A 27,931-nucleotide genomic window follows, 5' to 3' on the forward strand; every position below is an offset into this window, starting at 1 on the left:
CCGATATTATTGTTGAACTTTTGTTTTTATACAAGCTTTCTGTCTTGCCGGTGTAAAGTCGTCTGAAGTCGATATTTATTGTGTTTTGCGTTTGAACTAATTCGTGTTTTATTTTCATATTATTATATTGTTTGATAAGTAAATTTTGCATATAATAATCGGTAGGTTATAGTAATGTGTATATTTTTTATTTTACTAAATTTCATTATAACTCATCTAAAATACCATATTGAATTGTAAAACAGATTTTTCTCTATTGTACTCTATTTTGTTTTTATTTCAGTAAAACTGCTTGGAAGTGAGTGACAGTGAATCAGAATAAGCACATTTACTACTATTTACCTATTCACAGTATTTCCTCTGCAGAAAATTTTTAAATTTTAAGGGATTTGCATACAAAAAGAGTACTTATATTATTAGTATATGTATGAAAACAAAAATAAATATTTTGCCTGAATCTCTAGGAGAAGTAAAGGTTTTACGCTACTGAAAATATATTTTTTATTCAATTATAACCAAAACAAAACATTTAAAAAAAAATTAGATCACTTTTTAACCATAATTTCAAAATTAATGTGTACGTTAAGCTGTAATAATGGGTTCGAGGTGGTTCAGGCGATCTTAACTACGTCACACTCCTGGGCCAGCTGTCAAATGTCATGCGCAATATCATACCTTGTATATTCATTGTACCATGAGCACCGAACATGGAACAACGAACACGAACAACTATTTAGTGCGATTGCGTTTACCTTGTTCTGTTCTGTTTAGTGCCGAGTGCCCTAGTGTAATATGGCGGAAAGCTTTTATCAATTTCTTTTGTTACAGTTGTTCTGTCTTTGCTTTTAAAACTTTGTAGTTTAAATTTCATGTTCTGAAATTATTGCAAACATTCTTAATTAACTTTCTTGCAAAATTTGCAATATTTATTTATCTACTAGTCGTATCTACAAGGTCATATGGTTATGACAAATGTAGTTACAAAGATTGTTTTTCGGAATCAATATTTTTTCGGTGTAAAATAAATCAGAAATTAAGAATGGCGGAGAGTCGACTGATCATAAAACGTCCTAGTTCCTCAAGTCCTCCTCCAAATTGTGCAATCTGCTTGGGTTCATTCTCAAATAAATGTGTTTCTGATACTTGTTTGCATCAATTTTGTTTCAAATGTCTTTTGGAATGGTCAAAGGTAAGTAAAAAAATACCTGGTAATTAACCAATATTGTTGATTAAAAAATATTGCTCATCTAATATAGATGTCATAGAGTCTTCTAGAACGTTTTAGAGGAGGTAATGTATTAACAAAAACCATATAAGTGTACCACTTAGAGGTAGGATAGTAAGGAGTAAAAATATTGCAGCAAAATTGTGGTAAAAATAATGTATATTTACTTTAATTTACATTTACTTCTCTTTTATATACCATTTTTTTTGTAGTTCTTATGTATAAGGGATCATGACTATAATACATCTGATATCTGGGAATCCCTGTTCTGACATATTTTTCATATCCTTCTCATATTTGTATATCATACTTTATTTTTTTTAACTTGATGTGTTCTTTCTTATTTTGTCCATATTATTATGAATATTGGACCTTATATCAGACTTTCTTTTGTGAAAAATTCTTTTGATTTTTTTTGATGATTAACCATTTGTTTTGAATGAAAATAGAAAATTAACCATTTGTTTTCTTGTTATTTTTCTAATATTTTTACTATAAATATGCGCTGTGGGATTAGTCATGAGCCCATCCTTATCTCCATTATTAGCAGATATTTTCAAGAAGGAATTCAAATGAAACATTTTTTTGCATAAACATGACCCACAACCCTTAGTATGGTGGAGACATGTAGATGATGGATGATGCAGCCTCCATTTGGCAGCATGGACCAGAAGTATTGAATAAATTTCTAATGGCCATCAACAATACAGAAGAATCAATCAAATTCATCATGGAAAGAGAAAAGAACAACTCACTTCCTTTTCTGGATGTGTTAACCACAAAAGAAGATAGGATATGCAACCAAAGTTTACAGTATCAACAAATATTTATCAACCCACACCAAAAAATATTTTAATTATCACTCTAAACCACATTTACCCTTGGCCATTTATAAATAATGAGTTTCACAAGATTGAGGAAACGAAACAACATCACAGCACAAGCAATCCATAAATGCCTACAAGAAAGGATTTAAAGATTATAACAATACCATATGTAAAGGGCTTATCAAAAAAATTAAAAATGATAAGAAATAAATATTACATGACAAGATTCAAAACAACCAATACACTGAAATCCATTCTGTGTAAAAACAAACCTAGCAACATAGAAGAGAGATAAAAAACTTCATCTATTAAATAGCCTGTGAATGCAATAATTTTTATCTGGGAGAAACTGCAAGGCCACTAAGTGTCAGGATAAACAAACATGAAACATACATCAAAAACAAAGACATCAACAAATCACAGGTATGCAAACATGCCTGGGAGATAGTTCTCAAATAATCAGCATTGTCTCATTTAAGTGTGTTCATGTTTGACACATGAAAGTGCACTGAGGTCGTGATGACTGTTTAATCAATCTAATATTTCTAACAACGTTATGCAAAATAGCTATATTTTTGTTTCTATTTATTCTAAAGTATTTTTATTTGGTAGAACTAAACAAAACGTGTTAAACAAGCTACAGTTGAGTTTAAAATTGAATGTGTTGATTAAACTCTCATTCGATTCAAATAAAATTCATGTTTTTGTTAGTTAAGTTGAACTTTATTACAGACTAGTGTATATATTCTTTATAAAAAGCATCAATCTCTTTTTCAGTTATTGTCTTGCAATGTATGGTATTTTTGAAAAAAATTGCTGGGTTGTAAAGTTCAACATCCTGGCACATCTTACAGAAGTGGATAGGTGGAAAACTTTTAAATCTCAATTGATTATCCTCCCATGGTTCCCAAAAGTCAACATCTTCTGTAATGCTTATATCTTTAGCTGAACCATCCGATTCTAAAATTTCCTCAAGAACATCTCTTCAAATAAGTCTGAATCTACTTCATTTTCTATAATATTTGTATCTGTATCCAAGTTGTTACCTATGTCAAATACTAAGCCTCTAACTCTGTGTGAGTTAAATATTTTTTTACTCATGTTAAAATACTTACACAATCTTTATAAAATCAACAGAACTCCAAATAAACACTTTTTCATTGAAATGGAAGCATATGTAGCATTCGCAAGGTTAAATATAAATGCATTTAAAACAATTACTACGATTTGCTGAAAAACTGGTATGGGTGATTCTCAACTGAAATCTACCAAACAATTCAAATATCCCTTTAATATTTTCATCTATTGAATGGTTAACAATATATAAGACTTTATATTTATAGCATGTTAGAGATTCCAACAACTAAATCTGTCCTGTACGATTTTCATGTATGACATGCCAAGCGACCTGTGGGCAAAATTTTTTGTAAATTTATATGAGTTGTAATGGTGTCATGTATTTCATGACAATGACCACAAAGAGTTAATTTCATCCATTGATTTCACCTCTTATATATCTTATCTTCTTATATACCATTGTTATCTTCTTATATATTCTTATATACTATTTTGTATGGAGTGAACCAGATCTTCTACTTCTTCTTCTTCTTCAAGTGCCATCTCCGCGGCGGAGGTCGGCAATCATCATAGCTATTCGAACTTTTGAGACGGCTGCTCTGAAAAGTTCATTTGATGTACATCCGTACCACTCTCTCAGGTTGCGCAGCCATGACATTCTACGCCTCCCTATGCTTCTCTTTCCTTGGATCTTTCCCTGCATGATCAGTTGGAGCAAGGTGTATTTCTCTCCACGTGTAATATGTCCGAGATATTCCAATTTTTTTGTTTTTATTGAATTTAAAATTTCCATTTCTTTGTTCATCCTTCTCAGAACCTCTTTGTTTGTGACGTGTTCTGTCCATGATATTTTCAGAATTCTTCTGTACACCCACAGCTCAAATGATTCCAGTTTTTTCGTTGATGTAGCATTCAAGGTCCAAGATTCCATTCCATAAAATAAGGTCGAAAAAACATAGCACCTCGCCAACCTAACTCTTAGTTCCAGTTTTAAATCCCTGGTACATAGAACTCTTCTCATTTTGTTGAAATTTGCTCTAGCCTTTTCTATTCTTATTTTTATCTCCTGATTGTAATCATTTGTGGAGTTAATTATTGTTCCCAGGTATGCATATTTGTCCACTTGTTCGACGTTGGTACTTCTACTTCTAGTGTACTTGTATTTTCTGGTACAGTCTTGCTAAAATTATTAAACTCCCTATCATCAGTATCATATTCTTCTTCAGTTTAGATTATCTGGTATATTCTCAAACAAGAAATGATCAACAATATTTAATATCTCTGCATCACTTAGAGGTTTTTTGCTAGTCCATTCTATTCTTTGTTCCATATAAAAGAAGAAATGGGTTAGAATATAACAAGAAGTGAGCCACTAAACAAATTTATGACCAATAGTAAATTACTTCCAAATGCCTGACTGTACTGAAAGTCCATAACGAAAAGTAGCATTTTTCTTAAAAACCAGTAATTATTTGTCAAAAGTAAATACTAAAGTTTGTAGTCAAAAGCTTAGTCTAGTATATTATAACCAATTATACTCAAATTGGATGATAATTTTTAATTTATTGGTACACATGTTATAGATAACAAATCACAACTCTGCAATTAGGTTATGTACTATTATGGTCATGGTTTTTGTTTTAAAACATTCTTACTTTGATTATGTTGAAACCGGTTGAAATTAATGTATATTATTCTCTAAAATGTACTTTAAAGTACCTACAGGAAAAAATTAAGTGAAATATAAAGACATGTCTTGAACATATTTTTAAATAAGTGGTACTTTAAAAGTAACATCTGTCAACTAAGGGTTAAAAAAATGTTTAAAACAAAAAAAAAACATGTATTTTGTTTAAAATTAAAAAATACATGTTCTTTTTCAACCCTATTAGTTATATGTTCAAAATATCTTAGTATATTCTGGTTGATAGTTGTGGTCTGTGGTGAGTCTAGTGTTTGTTAAATTAAGGTTTAATTAGGTAGAAATATCTATTGCACTGATATTTCTTTTTTATTTATGTTTGAATTCAGTTTTGCCCAGAATGATTTATTTTTAAATACATTATTGGATATAACTTAAAAGGTTCTTCAAGATGTGCTAACAAAATACAAACAAAACAAATTTTGTACAAATTTATTCTGCACAGTTTTCATTATGAAAAATGGCATATGTATTTGTGTAGTTATTGTTGGTAATATTTTTATAATTTTTTTTTCAGATAAAAGCAGAATGCCCTCTTTGCAAGCAGCCGTTTACCAGAATACTCCATAATATTAAAAACAATGGCGAATATGATGAACATGCTGTGGACATACTTGCTAATGACCTACCTGCTGAGGAAATACATGTTGAGGAAATTAGGGAATATAATACTTTTTTACCCAATGCTCTACCACCCACCAGACATCACTTTCATTTTAGGTAGGTTTAGCTGTCTCTATTAATTCAAATGGATGTTGGTAAGTGTTGATAATTACTTGCACTAATTACATCTTAAAAACTGTATTTATTTCATATCAGTTTACTGACTTATTTGACCAGTAATGCACCATATGTATAAACAATAATATAATATTGACCTACACTAATGTGAAACAATATTCTGATATGTATATTATTTATTTATTATTTATTAATATACGGATTACCCCCCTTACAAAAAAATATATACCTATCAATGTTAACATACAGTATAAAAATCAATATCTGCAATAGCTTACAAACTAAGTGAAATTAAAATCTTCACTATAAGTAAAACAAGATATTAATTATATATGAAACAAGATGAATTAAAATAAACAAAAAAGTACCTATAACTTGTCAAGCTCTTTTTATCTGATTTTTAAATGAAACCAAGGAGACAATAAATATTTATAGATTGTTTCTATTTATAATTTTCAGTATTCACTCAATGGGTGAGGTCATATCATAATTTGTATGGTGAAAAGGTATATAAAATAGATCAATATACTTATCTGAGACTTCTGGAGGGAACATATAAACTAATTTGAGAAGTTCAAGATAACACATTAAAATATTTATATTAGAGTTCTCTCGTCGGGTTTTTAATAAATTCATATGAGTGTTTTTAAAATACCTGTATAATCATGATTAATAATGTGCATGTTTAATTTATATGCACAATATCTTAAAAATTTGTTCTGCAATCTCTCCAATGTAGTGGAATGAACTTGGTATTGTGGAGACCATACAATAGATGCATATTCCACCTTGGATATATGACCAAAGCATAATAAACAGTTCGTAAAGCCCAAACAGATAGTCTCAGACAGTTGCGAATGGTAAAGCCTAAATGAATTTTAATGAATTAACTGTTTCATCATTTACTTATATGTTATATGTGACTCACTAAGTCTTTTATGTTTTGACATAAGACAATTCATTATCATTATCAAGTATTATATTTTTTAAAACCTCTATAAAAACTTATATTAGCATTTAGCAACATTTAAATGCAAAATATTATTCTCACACCAAATACTCAACCAGTCTAAATTGTCCTGAATTAAAGTTATGTCATTATTTGAATCTATGGATTTAAATAATTTCAAATCATCTGCAAACATCTGGAAATTGCATTTCTAAAACATTCTGATAGGTCATTTACAAACATATTAAATAACAAGGGTGAACAGTGAGCTCCTTGGGGTACTCCTGATCTCACATGAATTATATTTGAATTAAAACAACCTATTCTCACTTGTTGTGTTCGATCTCTTAAAAAGCTGCTAAATCATTGTAAGGATTGATGACTGAAGCCAAAGGCATTTAATTTTTCTACTAGGATGTTATGATCTACTCTGTCAAATGCATTGGAAAAGCCAGTATAAATAGTATCTATCTGACTGTTATTCTCCAAGGTGTTTAATATTTTTTGTTCAAAGAGTACTAAATTTGTTATTGTTGATTTATTCTGAGAAAACCCATGTTGATTGTGTATTAGGCACTCTTTACAATAAAATTTTAATTGATTATGCATTAGTCTATCAAAAAGTTTTGGTATAGACAATTGTTTGCACATGCTTCGATAATTTGTTATATCTTGTTTATGACCTGATTTAAAAATTGGCAAATATAAGAATGCTTCCATAAAGTTGGGAAAATTGATGTCTTTAATGATGACTAAAATAGATGTAAAGGAATAGTTAGTGAATAAATACAATTATTTAGAAAATAATCAGGAATACCATCTGGACTATTGCTTAATTTATTAGGAAAGGATAAAATGTTGTTAAAAATATCTTTAACTGATATTGAAAAATTAGGTATAAAAAGATTGCTGTTTTCCTTTACTTCCAAGATATTAATATTTGATTGTGGTGAATAAGTTGTTGAAAAAAAATGACTGAAACAGTTTGCAATATGTTGTCCAGTTGTTGCTATAAAATTACCATAATATACTATCTGGTAAATCATTGGATGCTCTCTTACTATCTACAAACTACCAAAAGTACTTAGGATTACTGCATAAATTATGGTTTACTTGATGCAGATAAGTGTAAATCAACATTGATTTGATAAATCTTTACACAATCTTCTAAGTTCTGAGAAAATCACATAATCCTCTTGATTACAGGAAGCCAAATTATTTTTATAAGAAATTTTTTCTGTACAACTAAATAACGTAAGCTGGCATTATACCATTTTGGATAACTAGAAGTTCTAAATCTTTTCACTGGTACAAACAATGATAATCACATATTAAGTATGTTGTAAAATTCTGTTAGAACATTATCAACATTTGACAAATTCGTTGAAGGTATCATTGAAAGATAGTTATTGAGAGCTTCATAGTCTGCATTTACAAAATCATGATAAAATTCAGTATATTCTAATGACTTACCTTGATGTTCACATAAACTAATATTGTAAGTGTAACTTATGTGATGATAACTATTTTAAAAAATCGGATCTGAAGCTTTTGTTACTTGTAAATCACAAACATTTGTAAATACTAAGTCTAAAAATACATTTCTTTCATATCTAACGAAGGTAAACAATGGAGGAGACAAACAAATGCAGAGATCAGAGAGCTGTATGGGAAACCAGAAATTAGCCATATCGTCATTACAAAGACACTTGATGGTTAGGCCATCTTGCGAGAATGGCAAGAAGAGAAGAGGACAATCACGAAAAAAGTGGCTAGAAGCGTGTAAGGAAGACCTACAAACAATGGGGATAAAAAATTGGAGAATTGCAGCCATAGACAGAAGAAAGTGGAGAAAAACAATGGAAAAATTCTAAGCCATGGGCCTTTTGATATTTAAGGGTTGAATCCCTACTACATTGTGTTTTTTTTGTAGTTCATTTATGTATTTATTATTTGTTGCATTTTCTCAAATTATTATTTACTATCTTCAATTGGAATTAACCAAAATTTTAGTTGAAAATACATTTGGATGTTTCAATTTCTCATAGGAAATCATTGTGAAAATACAAATTAAACAATTTATTTTGATTTGTAACTTGGTAATACAAAAATACTTCTAGTAATTTAATTGTGAATGTGTCATATGAAATTAATTGTGGTTAATTCCATTTGAAAATAGTTAGTAATATTAAAACACAACAAGAAAATTGCTTCAGAACAATATTTCTTCCAGTATCTTTCTCATAACGAATCAAAATGGTATGTTGTCAGTACTGTTTATTCATGTTAAAAATATAAAATCGTACACACATCAAATATGTACAAAACCTCAATTAAAATTAAAATTATGTTGTACGACATATTCATGAATTGTACAAAAGGAATTTTTTATCAATTTTTTTAATTTTGTTTATAAATTCCTTTTCAGGTAAATTTCTGATATTCTTAGACAGAACATTTAAACATTTTATTTCCAAATACTCTAGTCCATTTTCACACCTTTTCAAACACCTATATGCTGGTATCATATTCTGCTTGTGCGTAGTATTATAACTGCGCTGATCTTCGTGACTTCTATAAAGATTGATATTCCTCTTCATGAATCAAAGGTTTTCTAGAATATACTGTGCTGGTACAGTAAGAATTGCCAATCTTTCATAAGCCTGATGGCAGACAGTCCTCCTTAATCCTAAACCAGCAAATACCCTCACTGCCTTTCTCTGCATACCAAATACTCTATGAGTGTCAGCTGCATGACCCCAGACAAGGATAGAATGTGTTTTCCATTTAATAATTTTACAATATACAAGTTTAATTCAAATACACATTAATAATCCAAGAACCATAGGTATGTTGGTTTTATGAATATTACATTAACAATGGTTTTACAAAGTTTAAATAAGATATTTTTAAAACATAATGACGGTATTATGTCTTATTTCTTTACTTTTTTTGGAGTACCAGAAACTTATAAATTTAGCAATTCTTCCTAGCATGCCCACTGCTGGAGCTATTTTATGACATATCTGTAATAAGTGTTGTTCCCAAGTTTATCTATATACAATCCAAGATACTTGATCATCTGCTTTTTATTAAATTTGAATTTTCCAAAGTTCAACTGCATCTCGCTATGTGCATCTACATTTGAAATGATCATATCACTGCACTTATTCATATTAAGTGAGAGTTTGTGATACTTAAGCCACTCATCTATTTTTATTAAGTCCCTTTCTACACCAGTTTCTAATTTTCCGGGATCTTTATTGGCATACAGAAGACCACTGTCATCAGCATACAGATACAACATGGACTGCAGTGATAAATTGAATAATGAATTCATATAAATCAGGTTGGTCCCAATATAGATCCTTAAGGAACTCCACATGTAATATCTTCTGCTGCACACATGTTATCAGTTATATATATATATATATTGTGTGTTAAAGAATTTGAGTGAACAATGGATTTTATTCTATGAAATGCCATATCACATTTACAAGAAACTGATCAAAAACATAAATTCTCATGGTATATTGAAAGTGAAGACTAATAAACTCATATATGTCTAATTTAACCATCATATGGATAATACCAATCACAAATAGCTTCATCCCCTTACAGACTGCTTAACAGGGCTTTTAAATGTTTTTCAACTGCCATGCCATGGCGCCATGCCTTCATCCAACAAAAGATCTGCAACTAAAAATATATTATTTAAACTTTGTAAAACCATTGATAATCAAAATAGCCACGGCTCTTTAAACAGACTGTTTCATTTAAAAATCTTATCTTTAATGCAGTATAGTTATATATTGTAGATAGTTATATACAGTTATATATAAGGAAGATCTTGTATAATTGTAACCAATTTTACCTCCCGTTTTTCTAAATAACTTTTTGTGGTATCTTCTATAACAACATATATAACTGACTTTGTTGCAAAAGTTGACTTCCCTGTATGTTTTTCTTTTAACTTAACTAGACAATTGGAACTGGGATCAGTCAGCCAAGTATATCTTCTTTTAATACCATTATTTTTCCCTAGATATAAATGAAAGGTTACTTCAGTAATTTACTACTTATAAATTGAATAATCAAGCAAATTTTAAGGGAAGAATATGTTTCAGGACAACATTTACTGTGGATACTCATGGAGAACATGCGATACAACAAATGCTTTTGACACATCCCCAAATTTCAGTCAGTACAAGTGGATATCCTGAAAGGTGTGTATACATAAATTATTTTGATACATGTTTCATCAAGATAAAAACAATATTTTTGATTGCTGTATAAATAATATAAAAATGTTCTATAATGTTAAATTTCTTTCAAAAGACGTACAACAACGAATAATCAAACAAAAATCTGAATTTGTCCCACGAAAATGGATCGTGTCCATGTCCAGCAATGAACAATTCGGACTTACATTTACAAGAAGATGACTCCAATGCCAATTCATAAAGATTTGGTGAATACGTTACGGGATTTCATGTAATATAGTGAAGTGGTGAGGAATGTTGGCAAGAATGTGAACAGATGCATACAAGCAAACTCGAAAAAACATTTGCAGTTATCTTTTATCGCAGTATAGACAAGACAAAGAAAATGTTTTTGTAACATTAGTGACAATGGATGAGTTCTAGATCCATCTGTATGATGTAGAGACCAAAATACAGACAAATGTGATTCATCACCGCTGAAAAATTCAGCAAAGAAAGTCTTGCTAACCATATTTTAAGAACTGACACTCCTATTGTCTTCAAATGTTGTTGTCACTTCAACTATTAGATTTCCTTGAGTGTTTGTTAAGTGTCCCTGACTTTTTGATTTATAGAGCCCTTCTGCTTCTTTGGTCTTTTTGTTAAGGTTGAATGAATCAGGTTCACTTTCTAATATCTTAGTTTCTTCACACTTTCTGCTAGAATTCTGTTTTCAGATTCTCAGACAGCTTGTCTTATTTATCTCTCTCTCTAGACGCTGATATGCAGCATAGTCTTTCCCCTTGGATTCTCTACTTCTGGCCATTATTTGTAATATACTGTCGGTTATCTATGGTTTTTCTTTTCTGTCATCTGTCAAACCAGTGGTGTGTAGAAATCAACAGCCTTTCTTTGTGGAAACATTAGAAACGCTGGAGCATGGATGCAAAATATGTGTCAATCATAATGGAGACTCTGTTGAAATATAAAAGCCAGATATTTACCAATTGTTTATTGTAAGTGAGTCAGGAATGGAGCGAAGGTATCAGCTCTATATCTTTTTAATTTGAACTCCTATATTTTTATCTCAGTCAAATTGAAAATTGGTTTGTTCAGATAAAATTTTACTTCCAATTTTGTTTTGTTTGTAATTGTTTATTTTTGTAGGCATTCGGCATACCATAGAAGACGACGTGAGACTCCAAGACGTGAGTTTTCAAGACGCGAGATTCCAACTACAACTGCTTTCCGCAGATCTGTTTATACACGAAATTTATGGGCTATTGCACCTTTAGATGTTGATGGAAATTTCATGGCATGTACTCCAGAGTATTTCAGGTATATATTTTGTTATTGTTTTATTGCTTTAACTAGATAAATAACTATATTGTTTAATAAAACATCTCAACTTTTAAATACTTATTTTCAGTATTAATTTTAATTACCAACATGTTTATTTTTTCTCAGTCCTCTTTAAGTAGCGCATCACTCAATAAGTCCTGGACTTTAATACTTGAATAAAATAAAAATGGTGTTCGGTATAATTGTAATTTGAGAAAAGTTTGCAAATTGTACAATTAGAAGGATGTGATTGTATATTAAAACAGTTTATAATTACAACTTTTCATAATAGAAATTTCCGATTTTCTGAAATATAAAGGTACTGTAGTCATAAGCGAAATTCATATATATATTTTTTTTTGATATCTGATGGTTGCATTAGGTATAGGTTTTAAACCATGCCGAGCTTTTTATGAAGAATAACTAATATACATGTGCAAATCCCCATTATTTTTCATTTTCAAAAAAAAACTTTGTATATAAGTATACAAAGCAAATGCAAATATATATGTATATATATATATTTGGATGTGCATCTAACATATTGTTATTGTTCATTTTTAATTTTAGGCAAGCACCATTAACCCGCAATAGACTGGTACCCTGGCTGAACAGAGAACTCAATGCGCTGCTGTATGATAACACCCAGTTAGTTATGAGACTTGTAGATACAATCCTGGATATGTTGTTGCAGCGTCATATTTGCAGCAGGACATTCCGAAATGTACTTTTGGAACACCTCAATATCAGAACAGACCACTTTATTCACGAATTTTTCAGTTTCATGAAATCTCGGTTCGATATGATTGGGTATGATAGACAGGTGGTATACAGTGAACGACCACTATCCCCTTTATCTGTGGTTACCCTTCCAGGTTAGTATATACATTTTTGTTTATTTCTTTGCTTATTTATAAAAATACCTCTTACAAATTAATATTGTCCAAGTTTGATATAAATTGTTATAAAATACATTAGGTACTTATTTTTTTTAATCACCTGCAAATATAAAGAAAAATTTTGTATATGTGTACAACAAACATATATGTAGAAGAGTTGCATACAATCAAAAGTGGTGTATGTAATGTTAAGAAGACAGTTTCTGTGATTTATATTAGTAGATATTATTCACTGTTGTTTGTTTTTCGCGGTAACATTTAATTGGAAAATACAACATTAATTAATTTTAAATATGAATATAATGACACAAAATAATATCACTTCAGTACCTAGTACTTCCTCTTCTGGCTCTAATGATAGCATGTATCCTCCTATGCTGCTCAAAAGATCTTTGATGAGTTACGAGCTGAATTTAGTGCTCATATATTTCTTTTTGACTAAAGATATCTGAATCACTGTTGTTGCTGCATGGACTCAAACATTATCATGCATTTCATCCTTGATAATATGTTCATCTGTATATGTACCAGTCAGCATTCATTGTTAAATTTACCTCAATCAGCTCTTTGTGACTCTTCCAATTAACATCTCCCCAAAGCGAAGTTTGTGTGCAAGATTACATGTAGTGAGACATGTAAACACAACAAAAATGAAACGAAAAGGGTACTTACATGAGTCTCCTGGGCAAACAAAAACACAAGAAAGTTCTCAAAGCTATTTAAAATGGACGCTGCTTTGAAGAATCTTCCTGTTGGATGAAAGAAAAGGTTCTTCCTTCCTAAAAACACAAAAGAGGTTAGAAACTTTTTTTAAAATAAATAAACAAAATGGTTTAGGGAAAAAATTACACGTTTATTGTTGTCTCACCACAAACAATTACAAATGTAGATAATAACAATAAAATACAAAATATCAAAAACAAACTTATTATGTCCTATCCATTTACAAACTCTAGAAGTTGGATATACTACAAAACTTACAATTGTTAATGGGTGACAATTTGTAGCAGAAATAAATTATTACAAATAAAATATCTTTTTTTAAGTGAAACTATGCATAGAGGTTAACCTTTTTTAAAAAACGAAATCTCTATAGGTATTTACCAAATGTCAAAAAAATAAAGCTAGCTGTCAGATGTCAATATTAAGTTTTAAAACAGAACAAATAATATAACAGTTAGATCTAGACCTCACCCTAGCATCTACAATTTTAATTATTACAATTTCTTAAATTGTTATGAAAGCAATTATTATTAGAAAATGTTTATTTTTCCTTTAAAAATCAAACACAAAAATTACCTGGATTTCACTAAAATTTCTGGGGTTAGGAACTGGACTTACTAAAATTTCTGGGGGTGGAAACTGGACTTACACTCTCTGCCACACAAACAAATTCATCCCCAAACTGCGATGACAACCAGGGACAAACAAAACGAGGATGGAAGCTGCTGGGCAAAATGGAAACATGTGGTTATCCTTCAAAGTTGTTGTAAACGCCGTTTTACAAATATCTCGCATGAGAGACGGCATGGAAAATAAAACACAGTGATAACTCGTTCAAAATTGACACATTACATTGAGAATAATTCACTTTTTTCAACAAATTTGTCGGTTTTTATCGCCGACACTCACAGCATCTTGACTGTTCAACGATTCTTCCAAATCTCACTTAAACTGTAACTATTAACTGCTCAGTACTACACTTTTAACTGCTACTGTCACTTTATACTATATTTCCATGACAAAAAAAGGAAAAACGAAAAGATATTTACGAATCAGGAGAAAGATTCGGACTACAACGAAACCAACTGCCTTGACCAAGGCTTTACGGAGAGTGATGTAATTATCTTTAAAATTCATTCGCCCAACTTGATACAGTAGACTCCCTCTATAACGAGAACTGAAATGGCAAACTAATTACCTCGTTATAAGCCGATCTCTTTATATCAGACAACAATAATACTGTGCATACATATGAATATGTAGTTTTTAAAACATTAACTTCCTATAGTGAAGCCATTCGAAGCAATATAAGATTCTAATAAATATTGTTTGAATGGCGTTTTTGAAAAAAAGTTGTTTACTTTTATTGTCAATGAAATACGTTAAAACAAAAAACAGTTGTTTACTTTTATTGTCAGTGATATACGTTAAAACAAAAAATCTGTATTCTGTAAATCTGTATAAGGCGTGTTTTCAAGGATAACATAAACGATTGCTTCTGCAGTTGGAAGAAGTCTGTCATTTTTGACTGCTTTAAATTGTCCAGTATCATTCTATCTATCATATTTTCTACAGATGTGAAACAGTTGTATTTATTGTAAAGAAGTTTATTGTGGGAGGCAGTTAAGTTTATTGCGGTGCAGTTAAAAAGGATATTTAGGATTTATAACCCCGGCCGGGTCAAAAACGTAAAAAAACACGTTTCTCGATCTTATTTTCTCTCGTTATAACCAAATTGGCCTCGCTATAGAGAGTTATAGTTCAATAGCAATTTCACGGGACATCTAATGTACCTTGTTATAAGCGAAACCTCGTAATAACCGTGTTCGTTATAGAGGGAGTATACTGTATAAACAAAACATAAACGGGAATATTTATTTAACGCGCAATAGTAAGTGGCTTAGCGATCAAAGAAAATACCAAGGAAATGTGCATCTGTGATATATAAAGAAACAAGAAAGTGTCTTGAAACAAGAATTTGAACCTGCGAATTGCATGGCTGATTCTATTCCAAAGTAACTTTTAATTATATTCTTAAACGTTTTCGTTCCTGAAAAATTTACTTTTTTGACTTAAGACCTTTTGGAATCCACCTCTTCAATTTTATTTTTTTTTTGCGTCATCTAGAACGTTATTCTGAAACGATTAAACATGACAGGCATTTGGGTTTGTCATGTATAAGATGCCAGGCTAGTTAGGACTGTAAATTTAGTTCTTTAACTATGCTTTTTTAACCTATTACATTCTTTTTTCAGATGAGATTTCAGACAGCGGTCATGATAGCGACGTCATTATAGTAGGTTCGACGGGTCCTCAAGAACCTGTCGTTATAGATCTTTTGAACACAGATTCTGACGACGAGCCTATTTTAATATCTCACGAAGAACCTCCACCACCAGAACTCATCCCTATATCTGATAGCAGTCCGGAAGCACCGCCAAGAGATAACAGATCCCCAGTATTACCCCTTAAGTTACGCCTTAAGCACAAAAGAAGATCCAGGGAAGAGGAAAGGTGAGTAACTTATAGCCTAACAACTATATATTGTGATAAACTCAAATACATGCGTAATTCAGATAGTTGACAGTTCATTTTTTTTTCTAATGTTTTTTAATGTAATACTACGTACTTAGTTAATTACTAATAATATATGTTCAATCAACATTTCAACATAAAACAAAATATACTTACTCCTAACAGAACTAAACTAAATATTAGGACATAGATAAAATATTTATTTTAAAAACTGAGTAGCATCGCCCTTAGACTTTATTACTGCTCGAATTCGGTTCGACTAAGGACCTGCACTATTCTATGGTAAATTCATTCCAACTATTCTCTATTTTGGCTTTAAGTTTGTTAAATATTTGTTGTTGGTTGTTCTTTAGTGTCTGTTTCATTTTATGCTATACTGTTTCAGTGACATTTAGGTCAGGACTGTTAGAAGGTCTAGAAAGGACGTTTTTATTGTGGTTTCCAAACCAGTTGTTTGTGGTTCTGGCCGTAAGCTGAAAAGTCTAATTCTAACCAACATTTAATTTCACAATGGTTGGTAATAGGCTGTTTTGAAGTATTTGTTGATATTTAGCAAAGTTTACAGTGCCCTCAATAAATTCAATACATACTAACCCTGAAACTACCATAAAATCCCAAATCAACACACCTTTAGGAAATTTTACGGTCCGTTTTAAACAGTTCTTGTGAAAAGCCTCGTAATCACCAACACATACGTCCACAACCTGATCTACCTCCAGACGAAATAAATCAATTTTTAACTACAATTGCAGATAATATAATTACATCTCTTCCCTATTAATGTCGATGTCCTCTTCAATTATAGTCACTATCCTCCGGGCAAGTCTTTTTTTTTTATCCCGTTGTGGAAGAAGAGGTCTCTCAAATAAAAAGTCTCTTAGTAATTTTAATTGTAGGGACGTTCACGACATTAATAGCAAAATTTTAAAAGAAACTTACCAAATAGTTTTTTAACACCTTTCACTCATCTTATTAATTTAATTCTATCAACTGGAGTATTTCCAGAAGTACTAAAATACTCAAAAATTACAAACTGACAATTACAGACCCATAAGCATTGTTTCTACTTTTGGCAAAGCGATTGAAAAGTTTTTTTATGTTTTGAGCGAGGTGATTGAGAGGCTTGAACGCGATAATGGCATAGCAATTTCCCTTTGCGACTTGTCGAAGGCTTTTGATTGAGTTTCACACGACATTTTGCTCCACAAATTAAATTACTATAGAATCAGAGATATCAATCTTAAGCTTATAGCTTCTTATCTATGTGGCAGACAACAGGCGGTAGTGTCTAAAGGTCATCTCTCCGATTTTCTATCCATAAAACATGGGGTCCCACAAGCTTCGGTTTTAGGACCTCTTTTGTTTATTATTTATGTCAATGATTTGCCTAAATTCATATTTAGGCAAATCTATTGGCTAGCTCATGGTTTGCTTCGAACAAACTAAAACTTAACTCTGATAAAACGCAAAATTTGGTTATATTTGCAAGTAATTTACACAATGATCCAAATAACAAAGAGACTGTTAAACTATTGGGAATAACCATAGATAATCGACTAAACTGGTCAGCTCATATCCCACAACTTCAGAAAAAACTATCAAGTCCATTATTTGTTATTCGCCAACTAGCAAGGGTTGTCAACTTTGAAACATTAAAAATGACATATTTTTCTTTATTCCACTCTCACCTAAACTATGGATTACTCATATCGGGCAATTCAATAAATGCACTTCAAATTTTTAGAACGCAAAAGAAAGCTATCAGGATTTTAGCAGGGGTTAGTTATCTAGAACACTGCCGACCTTTCTTTATCAAATTCAAAATTATGCCACTACCTACTCTGTTAATATTTCAAGTTCTAACTGAAATTCACAGAAAACGTGCCCATTTAATAAAGTAGTCTGATGTCCACGTTCACAATTTGCGAAACTGTCACTACCTACGAACAAATCGTTTTAGATTAAGTCTTTCAGAAAAAATATCTTAATTATAACTATTACAATATTTTACCAATGTTTTACTAATGTTTGTATTTTGAGAACGATTTCCGAAGTGAAAATTGAAACGTCAATAAACGTACTTTAACCTTTACTTGTGACTTATTCCCATTTAAATAGTAATTACTTTTAACCTTTTTAGTACCAAAAAGTATTAAACAGCTAGCTGTTATAGTTTCGATAAAGTTATAAAAAAATATCTTCTAAAACATTGTTTTTACGAGGGTGGATTGATATAAAACTAGCCTTTGATAGAAAAAACAAGTTTTTTGGAATTAAATCGATTTATTTCTCAACATAGTCCCCTTTTAGCTCGATACACTTAGTAAGACGATGTTCCAATTTTTTTATCCCATCCGAATAGTACATCGCTGGCGGCAAGATCTGAGGAATACGCTGGGTGTTCAAACCAATTCATAGCCCAATTCATGTAATTTTGCCATGGCGACGACCGATCGGTGAGCCGGTGCATTGTCTTGGTGAAAGAGCACTTTTTTGCGTTTCAAACCGGGGCGTTTTCGACGCAATTCGGCTTCGAATCGATCCAATAATGCTGCGTAGTACTCACCATTGATTGTTTTTCCTTTTTCCAAGTAGTCGGTGTGGATGATGCCCTTCGCATCCCAGAAAACAGTCACCATCACTTTGCCGGCCGAATGTGCACTCTTTGCCTTCTTCGGCGGACCTTCGCCGCGTTTGCGCCACTGTTTCGACTGTTATTTGGTTTCCGGTGTGTAATAATGCACCCAGTTTTCATCAACGGTGATAAATCGGCGAAAAAATCCTTCGAATCGCGCCGTATCATCGCCAAAAGCGTCTCCGAAGTGGTCACACGTTTTCGCATTTGATCGATTGTCAGCAAACGCGGCACCCATCGCGCGGATAGCTTTTTCACGTCCAAATGATGGTGAATGATGTTGTGTACGCGTTCGTAGGAAATGTTTAGGGCCTCTATTAACTCGCGGAGCTTAATTCGACGATCTGCCATAATCATGTCATGGACTTTGTTGATCATTTTCGGCGTGGTGACTTCAAAGGGAGATTTGTTGGAATGTAAAAATTATAGGGGTATAACTCTTCTGAATACAATGTACAAAATATTCTCCAACACCCTGTACAGCCGTTTAAGTACGTACGTGGAAGAAATCCTTGGTGAGTATCAAAGCGGTTTTAGGCCAGGTAGGTCAACAATTGACCAGATTTTCGTGCTACGTCAAATCTTAGAAAAAAAAAATGAATTTAATATTGACACGTTCCATCTCTTTGTGGACTTTAAGTCAGCGTATGATAGCGTCCTAAGAGGTAAATTATACGAAGCCATGAATGAACTTAACATTCCCCATAAATTAATAAGGCTCGTAAAAACAACTATGAGTAAAGTGATCTGCAGAGTGCAAATACAAGGCGATATGTCACAAGCGTTTGAAACATATGCAGGGTTACGGCAGGGAGACGCGCTGGCGTGCCTTCTCTTTAATATAGCGTTAGAAAAGACTATAAGAGATGTCGAGTTACACAATAGGGGAACAATATTTAATAAATCAACGCAGATTATGACTTACGCTGACGATCTGGATTTGATCGCACGTACTACACGAGGACTTAAAGAGATGACTTCCACCTTCTTGACAGCCGCACAAAATATGGGCCTTAAAATAAACGAGGAAAAAACCAAAATGTTAGCATCTATTCCAAATAACAGAGATAGAGCTAGAAACGCCGAAGAAAACTTCAGTATAGACCAATATAATTTTGAGGTAGTAAATAAGTTTACATATTTGGGTTCTCTCATAACAAACGATAATGACACATCTGAAGAAGTAAAACGGAGGGTACTGCTAGCAAACAAATGTTATTTTGGACTAAGCAAGCAGCTAAAAAACAGAAATTTAAGCCAGAAAACCAAACTAATAATATATAGAACACTCATCCTACCAGTGCTGACATATGGGTCAGAAACATGGACCATCTCCAAAACAGACGCAAATCTTCTGCTCGTCTTCGAAAGGAAGATACTAAGAAGAATAATGGGCGCATTCTGTGAGAATGGTATTTGGAAAAGGCGATATAATTTCGAATTGTACGAGAAGTATAAAAAAATAGTAAATGGTAGAGATGTAATATCCTTCATAAAAATAGGTAGGCTTAGATGGGCTGGACATGTGTCAAGAGCAAATGAAAATTACCCACCCAGACGAACTCTATTATCGGTCCCAGTGGGAAATAGGAGTAGAGGCAGACCACGACTGAGATGGAGGGACGGTGTGGACGAGGACGCAAGGAAAATCGGCGCGGCAAATTGGCAACGGTTGGCGATGAACAGAAACGACTGGCGAAATAGACTGGGGAAGGTCAAGGCTCAACTAGAGCTGTAGCACCACTGATGATGATGATGATGATGACTTCATTTGGCGTCCCGGGACGCTTGTCATCAAAAACACTCGTACGACCACGAACAAATTCAGCTTTCCAAATTTTTACTGTTGCTAACGAAGGTGCAACCTCACCATAAACTTCGTCCAGGTCGGCTTTGATTTGCACATTCGTTTTACTCTTTTTGTGGAGGAACTTAATCACTGAACGATACTCGACTTTTTCCATTTCTCCGAAAACACAAAATTTGCTTGCTTTTGACGGCTGTAAAAACCAAACTAATTGTTTTTAAAACTTAAAATTTTGACAGACGTGATGTCATGAATGGCAAATGTCAACACCGAAACCAATTCAGTATCAAGTTGCGCCATCTATGAAAGGCTAGTTTAATATCAATCTATCCTCGTACTGCTCAGAAGAATATATGACTCATTGCAGAACAGCCACTGAACTGCTTTTCGTAACTTTGTTATAAATCTTCTTCTATTTAATGTATGTTCTTGTTTGTATATATTTAAGTTGCGTTTTAAATTCCTTTTTGATATGCTATGTATTTTTTTTTATTTGCTACAAACAATATTTGAATTTGTTGTGTAGTTAAATAAATACTCTACTCTAAGTCGAATTTTGATTCTTCTCTAAAAATAACTCGACACCAATCTTCTACTTACCAACACAGTTTAGATTTTATCCCCATGAGCCTGGCTTGCTTTTGATTTACTGTTAACAGTGGCTTGTCTTACAAGAAAATAAAAAAATTTAAACTACGAGTACACTTTTAAGTTGCTAACTCTAATTCAACCTTATAAAACTTGAATCCAGATTTATATATCTACTTTACAAATTTAATTCAATTTTATGATTTCATTCAGCTCTAATTTGCCTCGGAATATTTCTTCGACCTTTTTTGCAAACTTTTAGCAATATTCTCGAGAGTCCTATCAGAAACTATTTTTAGGCGCCCCGGGCTTTTATCTTTTTTATTTAAGATACTTCCCGTTTCCCCATAATGCCTGAATTATATTTTCTGTGACTGTTTCTGTGTTACGTTTACTCCAGTCACTGTGGAGGAAAAGAGGTCAATACCTCTAAATTTTTTATAACTGAATCGATTTTGCTAATAATTTGGAATTAGGCTTATCTTACCGCCCTCTTCAAAAGTTATATATGCACTAGGTGAGCTTTTTATTTTTAAGGGGTGAAATCTTCCTTATTGAAAATAATGAAAAAAATTTATACTAAAGCATTTTATGGATTTAAATCGTGTTAAATTAGGTAATTGAAATATTGTCAATTATATTAATGGATATTGTGTACATTCTCAACCCTTAAACAATCTTAAAAACCACCCCTTTTAATAAAAATAATTGTAAAAAATCGTTTAACAGGTTCAAACGCTTTTGTAGTGCATTTATATCATCTACAATGTAATTCTCTGCTTATATAAAATAATTTTGGTTGATTGCAACACTTCAACCCTTAAAAACTACCCCCTATGTCAAAATATATAAAAAAATCTTTTTAAACAACTTCAAAAGTTTTTAATGTACATTTAAATTCAAAAATTCCTTTCTTATCAATAAAATATTTTTTGATTGGTTGCTTATTTTCAACCCTTAAAAACCACCCCTATGCTCACGAAACAAATTCCCCTTTGGTAAATATCTAAATAAAAAAATTAAGTATATTCATGCTGTTTTTATTGTAAAAAATTATGCATGAAAATACTTTACATTAGAAAGTATACAAAATATATTTACAAAAATAAAAATTATTTACAATATATCAAATTATTCATTGTCTGAAGCGTCATTCTCGTCGTGTTCTAACTCCACCTCTTCGTCTATTGCAGGACAGTTTTGACAATTGTCGCCGGAGCATGTTCCACACGTAGCATTGCAAAATAGACCTAGTGTACGACAGCCACACGCTGAGCCGTAACCCTTTTTGCAATTGCAAAAAATCAGTTTCAATAGTTCTTCTGGTGCAGGTGAACTTGTCATTTTTATTGGTTGTAAAATATCATCACTCTTGAACCATCCCCAATCCGTTATATCAATCTCTTTGTCTCCAAGCCATATCTGAGTTTGTAAATAAACTCTTTTGATATGCTCATTCAGGGCACTTACAGTTGGTACAAGAGATGATAATTTAACTGCACTATTTTTAGTTGTGGCTTTAATAAACGATTCATATCGCATTTGTTCAAGTAATGATGAATAATCTTCGACCTTATTCATTTTGTTCATGTGGGTGTCTTTGGCAAGGCCATACAGCAAAATTTAACAGTATCTCCCAGCTTCTAAAATGTCTTCGAGATCTGAAGTACTCCTATCATTGGCACTCATTGGCGGCTTGCCCACGCAACTTCAAAGGAGTGTCGGTTCTCTGTGTTCGTTAGTTCTCTGAAGCAAATGTTCAGTTTAGAGGTGCCTATATTATATACATAACATGTATATGTATGTATGTATGTATTATATACATATTTGTGTGAGTATTAGTGTGTCTGTTACCAGTTTTTCGAATATACTTGAATAAAGCATTTATATATACAGAAAATAAGTTGATGCTCCAAAATATAAATAACATACTCCAAATTTTTTTTAGAATAACTCCGTTAATTTTTAAGCTACAGTGTCCATTAAAAAAATATTTTGAAGGTAATTTCAAAAGCTACAAGACTAAGTAGATTAAAATGTTAAAATTCTTTTTTTAAATATTAAAGGGCCAAAGTGCTGATTACAGGTGTGTCAGCCGCTGTATCTCAAACTTCGATTGGCTATATCTCTATTATTTTTCGAGCTACAACAAAAATAAAAAAATCAAAATTTTTGTTAAGAAAAAAACCACATTTTGGTATAGAATCATTTTTCACGTATCTCTTATAGTTTTAGATTTATTTTGAAAAAATGTAAATTTTTAGATAATTAAAAAAAAAGATTTTTTAATTTAAACATGATTTTTTCAAAAAATACGCATTTTAAACAGGCTAAACTTTTAAAACTTATAAATAACACTAAAATAAAATGAATTGTAGAAGATATACGTTTAATTTCAATTCTGATCGGAATAGTGTTACTTATACTGCTCGTTTTTTTTTTAAAACGCTAGAGTAATTCAAATTCTTTCCTTCGTATTTCGCTTTGTTTTAATCGAAATGGCTTTTAACATAGCTCATTTTAAAGGTTTTTTCTAGCTCTTTTAAAAGTGTTGTATGAGTTTTTATCAAAAAAGATGTCCATTTTCCGATATTTGATGTTAAATGCATCGATTATAGTATCCCAAAAACAAAAAGTCATCTTCAAACAATTATAAATCTCTTAGTATTGTACTTATAAAACTTAATAAAAAAACATTCTCTTTGTTTTTTTATAAGCTTTTTTTTTTGCTCATTATAGATTTTTCAATAAAACGCTTTGTTTTTAAGTTATTCGTACAAAATCATTGGAAAACATGTTCTTTTTTTTGTGCGAAAAGTTTACTTTTTCAAGTGCGTATAACTCAAAAAGTATTAATTTAGAAAAAAAAAAATTATATGACATTTTTTGTTTAAAATTTGATTCTATATCAATTCCCGGGATTATTTTGAGTGTAAAAAGTTCAACCTCCTAGATGGGGTGCCAACCACCCCAGGGGTAGAAGCACACATCGACACCATATAACTTATGTTTTTTGAGTAATTTACTACCCACTGTAAAAATTTCAGATAAATCGGTGCAGTTATAAAAAATTTAAAGGGAAAATGCCACAGTAACTGGACTAGTTATAATTAATTGGATTATACTTTACTATAATATAAATATCCTGGGGTCCATATTTATTTCATATCAGATTCTGCTTGAATTCAACCTGTATATCAAATGTAAGTTTGGTTGAAATCGGCTATATACTTTGTGAGATTTGATTTTTCTCTGATAGACGACGGACGTCACTTTTAATTTCTGTTATAGGATACAAAATATCTGAAAGTGGAAATTTTTTTTTATTTATTTAATGAAGAATTTTACCAAATTAACAATCTTTCTATTTATTTCAGATTCAGAAAACGTTTCCGAAGATATCGCTCTTCGAGTTCTAGCTCTTCAAGTGATAGTAGTGTTAGGAGATCAGTTGAAAGGTATGTACATTTTTTATTTTCAGCTGTTACAAAACTTCACAAAATACGTCCCGAATTCTAACTGATAAAACAATAAAAACATTTAAGCATTATTCGAATTTTTCAACAGTAACTTCTTCTATGTTAATACACTGATTTAAACGCTTATATAACAATTCGAAGCCGACATTGCAGAAAAAAATGTCTTGCCATAAAATATGTTTCATTTTCTGCAATAAACCCCATTTGATTCAAATCTCTCTCTCCTGAGAACCATTATATATATATATATATATATATATATATATATATATATATATATATATATATATATATATATATATATATACCCGGTATTTAGGCGTTCGACGCCCTTCCGGTAGGGATCTATGGAGGAGTATCACCTAGCCGCAAGCCCTTATCTCTTGCCGTACTGCTCCACCATAGGCCGATCAGATACCAGCATATTCTAGACTAAGCCGCAGATTCATTTTAGAATTTTAAACTGCTGCGTTAGCCTTTTTGTTTTTCTGTACACCGAGCCGGGGATTGAACTGACATCTCTCGCATTGAAGCGAAGGAGAAGCCAGCCGCCCAGCCCGCTTGGCTAATCCGATCGACCATTTTTTAGTATGCAAATATTTGTTGTCAGGAAGGTGCAGAATCAACTCGAAATGCAATGAACTACATAAGTCTAACGTCACAATGGGCGGGGATTTTAATAACAGGTAAACTTGTGTACTGCATGGGCATGACTCATAGCTCTTGTTAAAATCCATTACCTCTATCTCACAAATTCACGAACAATAAATAATATGAATGTTCATAATCGAAAATCCTTATTATCAAATGCACACAAATTAGAAATGTTTGGAAAGGTTTTTAAAATACCCCGCCCATTGTGACGCCAGAGTTTAGGTAGTCCATTCATATTAGAGAGTTTTTGTGCAAGCAAATACGTATACGTAACGCATTTTTTTTTTGACATATAAGCATGCGCATTAATGGTTGAACTAACGTATCTAGATACGTATTACTTAACGTAACGGGCTGGTACGTTACGTTCATATGCATCCCAATCGAGCCGAAAGTAACCGAATGCACAAGGGGATCTTACCCAATTACCAAAATATCAACATTCAACATCCACATTTCATTAGTACACGTGGCACTTGTTTTTTCACATTTGTGGTTAAATATATTTGTTTTGATTTTTATAAATAATGGAAAGCAGTAGAAAACGACTTCACTTCAGCAATGAAGATGATTTGTTTTTGTTGAAGGAAGTCATAGGTCAGAACCCTTACGATCATCCAGAAAGGTGGAATTTAATCCAAAAGCTAAAAAGATTTTTACATTGTATATCAGACATGGTATCTAAATTAAAGCGGCCGTATAGTCGTGCAAGATGTGAAGAAGCGCATTTTATATTTCCTCGTCTTCTTCATCATCAATAAAGGCACCTACATTTAATATTGCGTCCATCTCCAAAATTAAAAATTGTTCAAAAAAATATTTATTTATTTTGAATATCAAAAATAGGTTTAAGTGACAAGGACAAAACTGACACTGACAACTTATTAGTTTATCACTAATTCGATGAGGGCGTTATCCTCGTAGAGGGCGTACGCATCGTTACGTTACGTGCAGAACTCTCAATTTAACATTCATCTTCTTCGATACGTTAGTTCTTTACGTATAGGGAGATACTTTACATTAGGTAGTTACAGAAACTCCCTATTCATATACTTTAACCCTCCTTACGATGAATGTTGTGACACTGGTCCTTGTCTGGACGAAAGAGAACTTTCTTAATTTGTGAGTTTTTTGCAGAGATTTGTATAGATCTATTATTTTTTCCTTTTTACCTCCACCTGGAGCACAAACTGTTACTACATTTATATAGTATATAAAAAGGCGGATCATAATTACTAGTAGGTGTTCTCATTGTCTATCAAAGTACTTTGCTAACACATGTTTGTCTCAAAAAACTCATATAAGACTGTACAGAACACTGATAGTCCCCTTTCTGACAAAATTCTATTCTATTCCGTTTTGTTTCACTTATGAAGGCTGTGTTCAGCTTACGATTTTTCTGGTAGTTTTTTTTTACCACAATCCTCTACAATTACAAGGACCTCTTTTATTATTATTATTCCAGCTTGTGTACCATTTACTTGCCTGGTTCGTCGTAATTTTGATCCGTCTTCCCTTTTAGTTTGACGCTTCTAAGTATTTGTAATGTCTCTAGTCAGGATTACCAATCTGTAGGTAGATCAGTCGGATGGTGATGTTGCCATCTCGGGGTCTTCCAATCTTTCTAAACCATATGAATTCATTATTAATAGGACCATCTTTATGTGAATGCCGGGACTTATTGAGTGATGTGTTACCACTTTCTGTTTTAATTATGTTTGTTTTTCTAGATTTAGAAGAAAGAGGAAACAGAGGAAACCTAAACGAAGAGTTCCTTCGTCATCTGAGAGTGTCGCAACAACTAGTTCTGATTCCTCCGATTCTTGTTCACACTCACGACGTATAAAGAAATTAATATCTAGTTTCAAAAGAAACAACAAGACTGCAGCCAAAGAACGCACTGAACAAAAACCTGAGAGTGATAATAAATTCCACAATTTACCGAGCTGCTCTAGAGATTCGGGACCTAGCAGTAGTAGCGATTTTATCAATACCAATAATTTATTAGATCTTAGAACCAATGTTAAACGGGAACCTAGCGCTGCTGTTGAGTTGGCAACGCCAGATTGTTCTAACCCGAATGCACGAGACCGTTTTGTAATTAAGACGTTAAAAACAGAGCCAAATTCCAATAATTTATTAGACCTTAGAACAATTTTTAAACGAGAACCTGCTATTGATCTGGCAACACCTAGTTGTTCTGTAGCATCTGAACAGAACGAGTATGTGCCAGATCAGAATACTCGAGATCATCATTATGTACTCAGGAAAATGAGAAAAGAGCCAAATGATACACTACTTAAGAGAGACCGCATATGAAATATGATTAAAATATTAATTCCTGGTAATTCTTGGTTTTTCTGATTGTTTTGCAGATGCTGAACCTAAAGTTGTATAATACTATATTGTATATTCAATTTTATTATCTTTGCGGTTTTTTTAAGTTGTATAGTTATGTATCCATAAGTTAAATTTATTTTATATATTGTTAATTACTCTTTTATAATTGTATATTGTCAATAAATATGACAAACCCACTTCCAGCAA

General features: G+C 32.0%; 1 protein-coding gene across 1 annotated transcript; it reads left to right on the forward strand.

Moving 5' to 3' along the window:
* Window positions 1-727: 727 nt before the first annotated feature.
* Topors (Topoisomerase I-interacting protein) lies at window positions 728-27,931 on the forward strand. The gene is made up of 8 exons (XM_072522527.1): window positions 728-1,189; window positions 5,349-5,551; window positions 10,649-10,747; window positions 11,891-12,061; window positions 12,635-12,939; window positions 15,942-16,200; window positions 24,629-24,709; window positions 27,115-27,931. Exons 1-8 carry the CDS (start codon window positions 1,040-1,042, stop codon window positions 27,701-27,703), a joined length of 1,857 nt encoding a protein of 618 aa, XP_072378628.1. The 5' UTR covers window positions 728-1,039; the 3' UTR covers window positions 27,704-27,931.

The sequence above is a fragment of the Diabrotica undecimpunctata genome, chromosome 2 (assembly GCF_040954645.1).
Source record: "Diabrotica undecimpunctata isolate CICGRU chromosome 2, icDiaUnde3, whole genome shotgun sequence".
NCBI classification, from domain to species: domain Eukaryota; kingdom Metazoa; phylum Arthropoda; class Insecta; order Coleoptera; family Chrysomelidae; genus Diabrotica; species Diabrotica undecimpunctata.

Coding starts and splice junctions, on each gene's coding strand:
- Topors (XM_072522527.1), top strand. CDS start 1,040: ATGGCGGAGAGTCGACTGATCATAAAACGTCCTAGTTCCTCAAGTCCT. Junction 1,190..5,348: donor GTCTTTTGGAATGGTCAAAG/GTAAGTAAAAAA, acceptor TTTTTTTTTCAG/ATAAAAGCAGAATGCCCTCT. Junction 5,552..10,648: donor AGACATCACTTTCATTTTAG/GTAGGTTTAGCT, acceptor AATATGTTTCAG/GACAACATTTACTGTGGATA.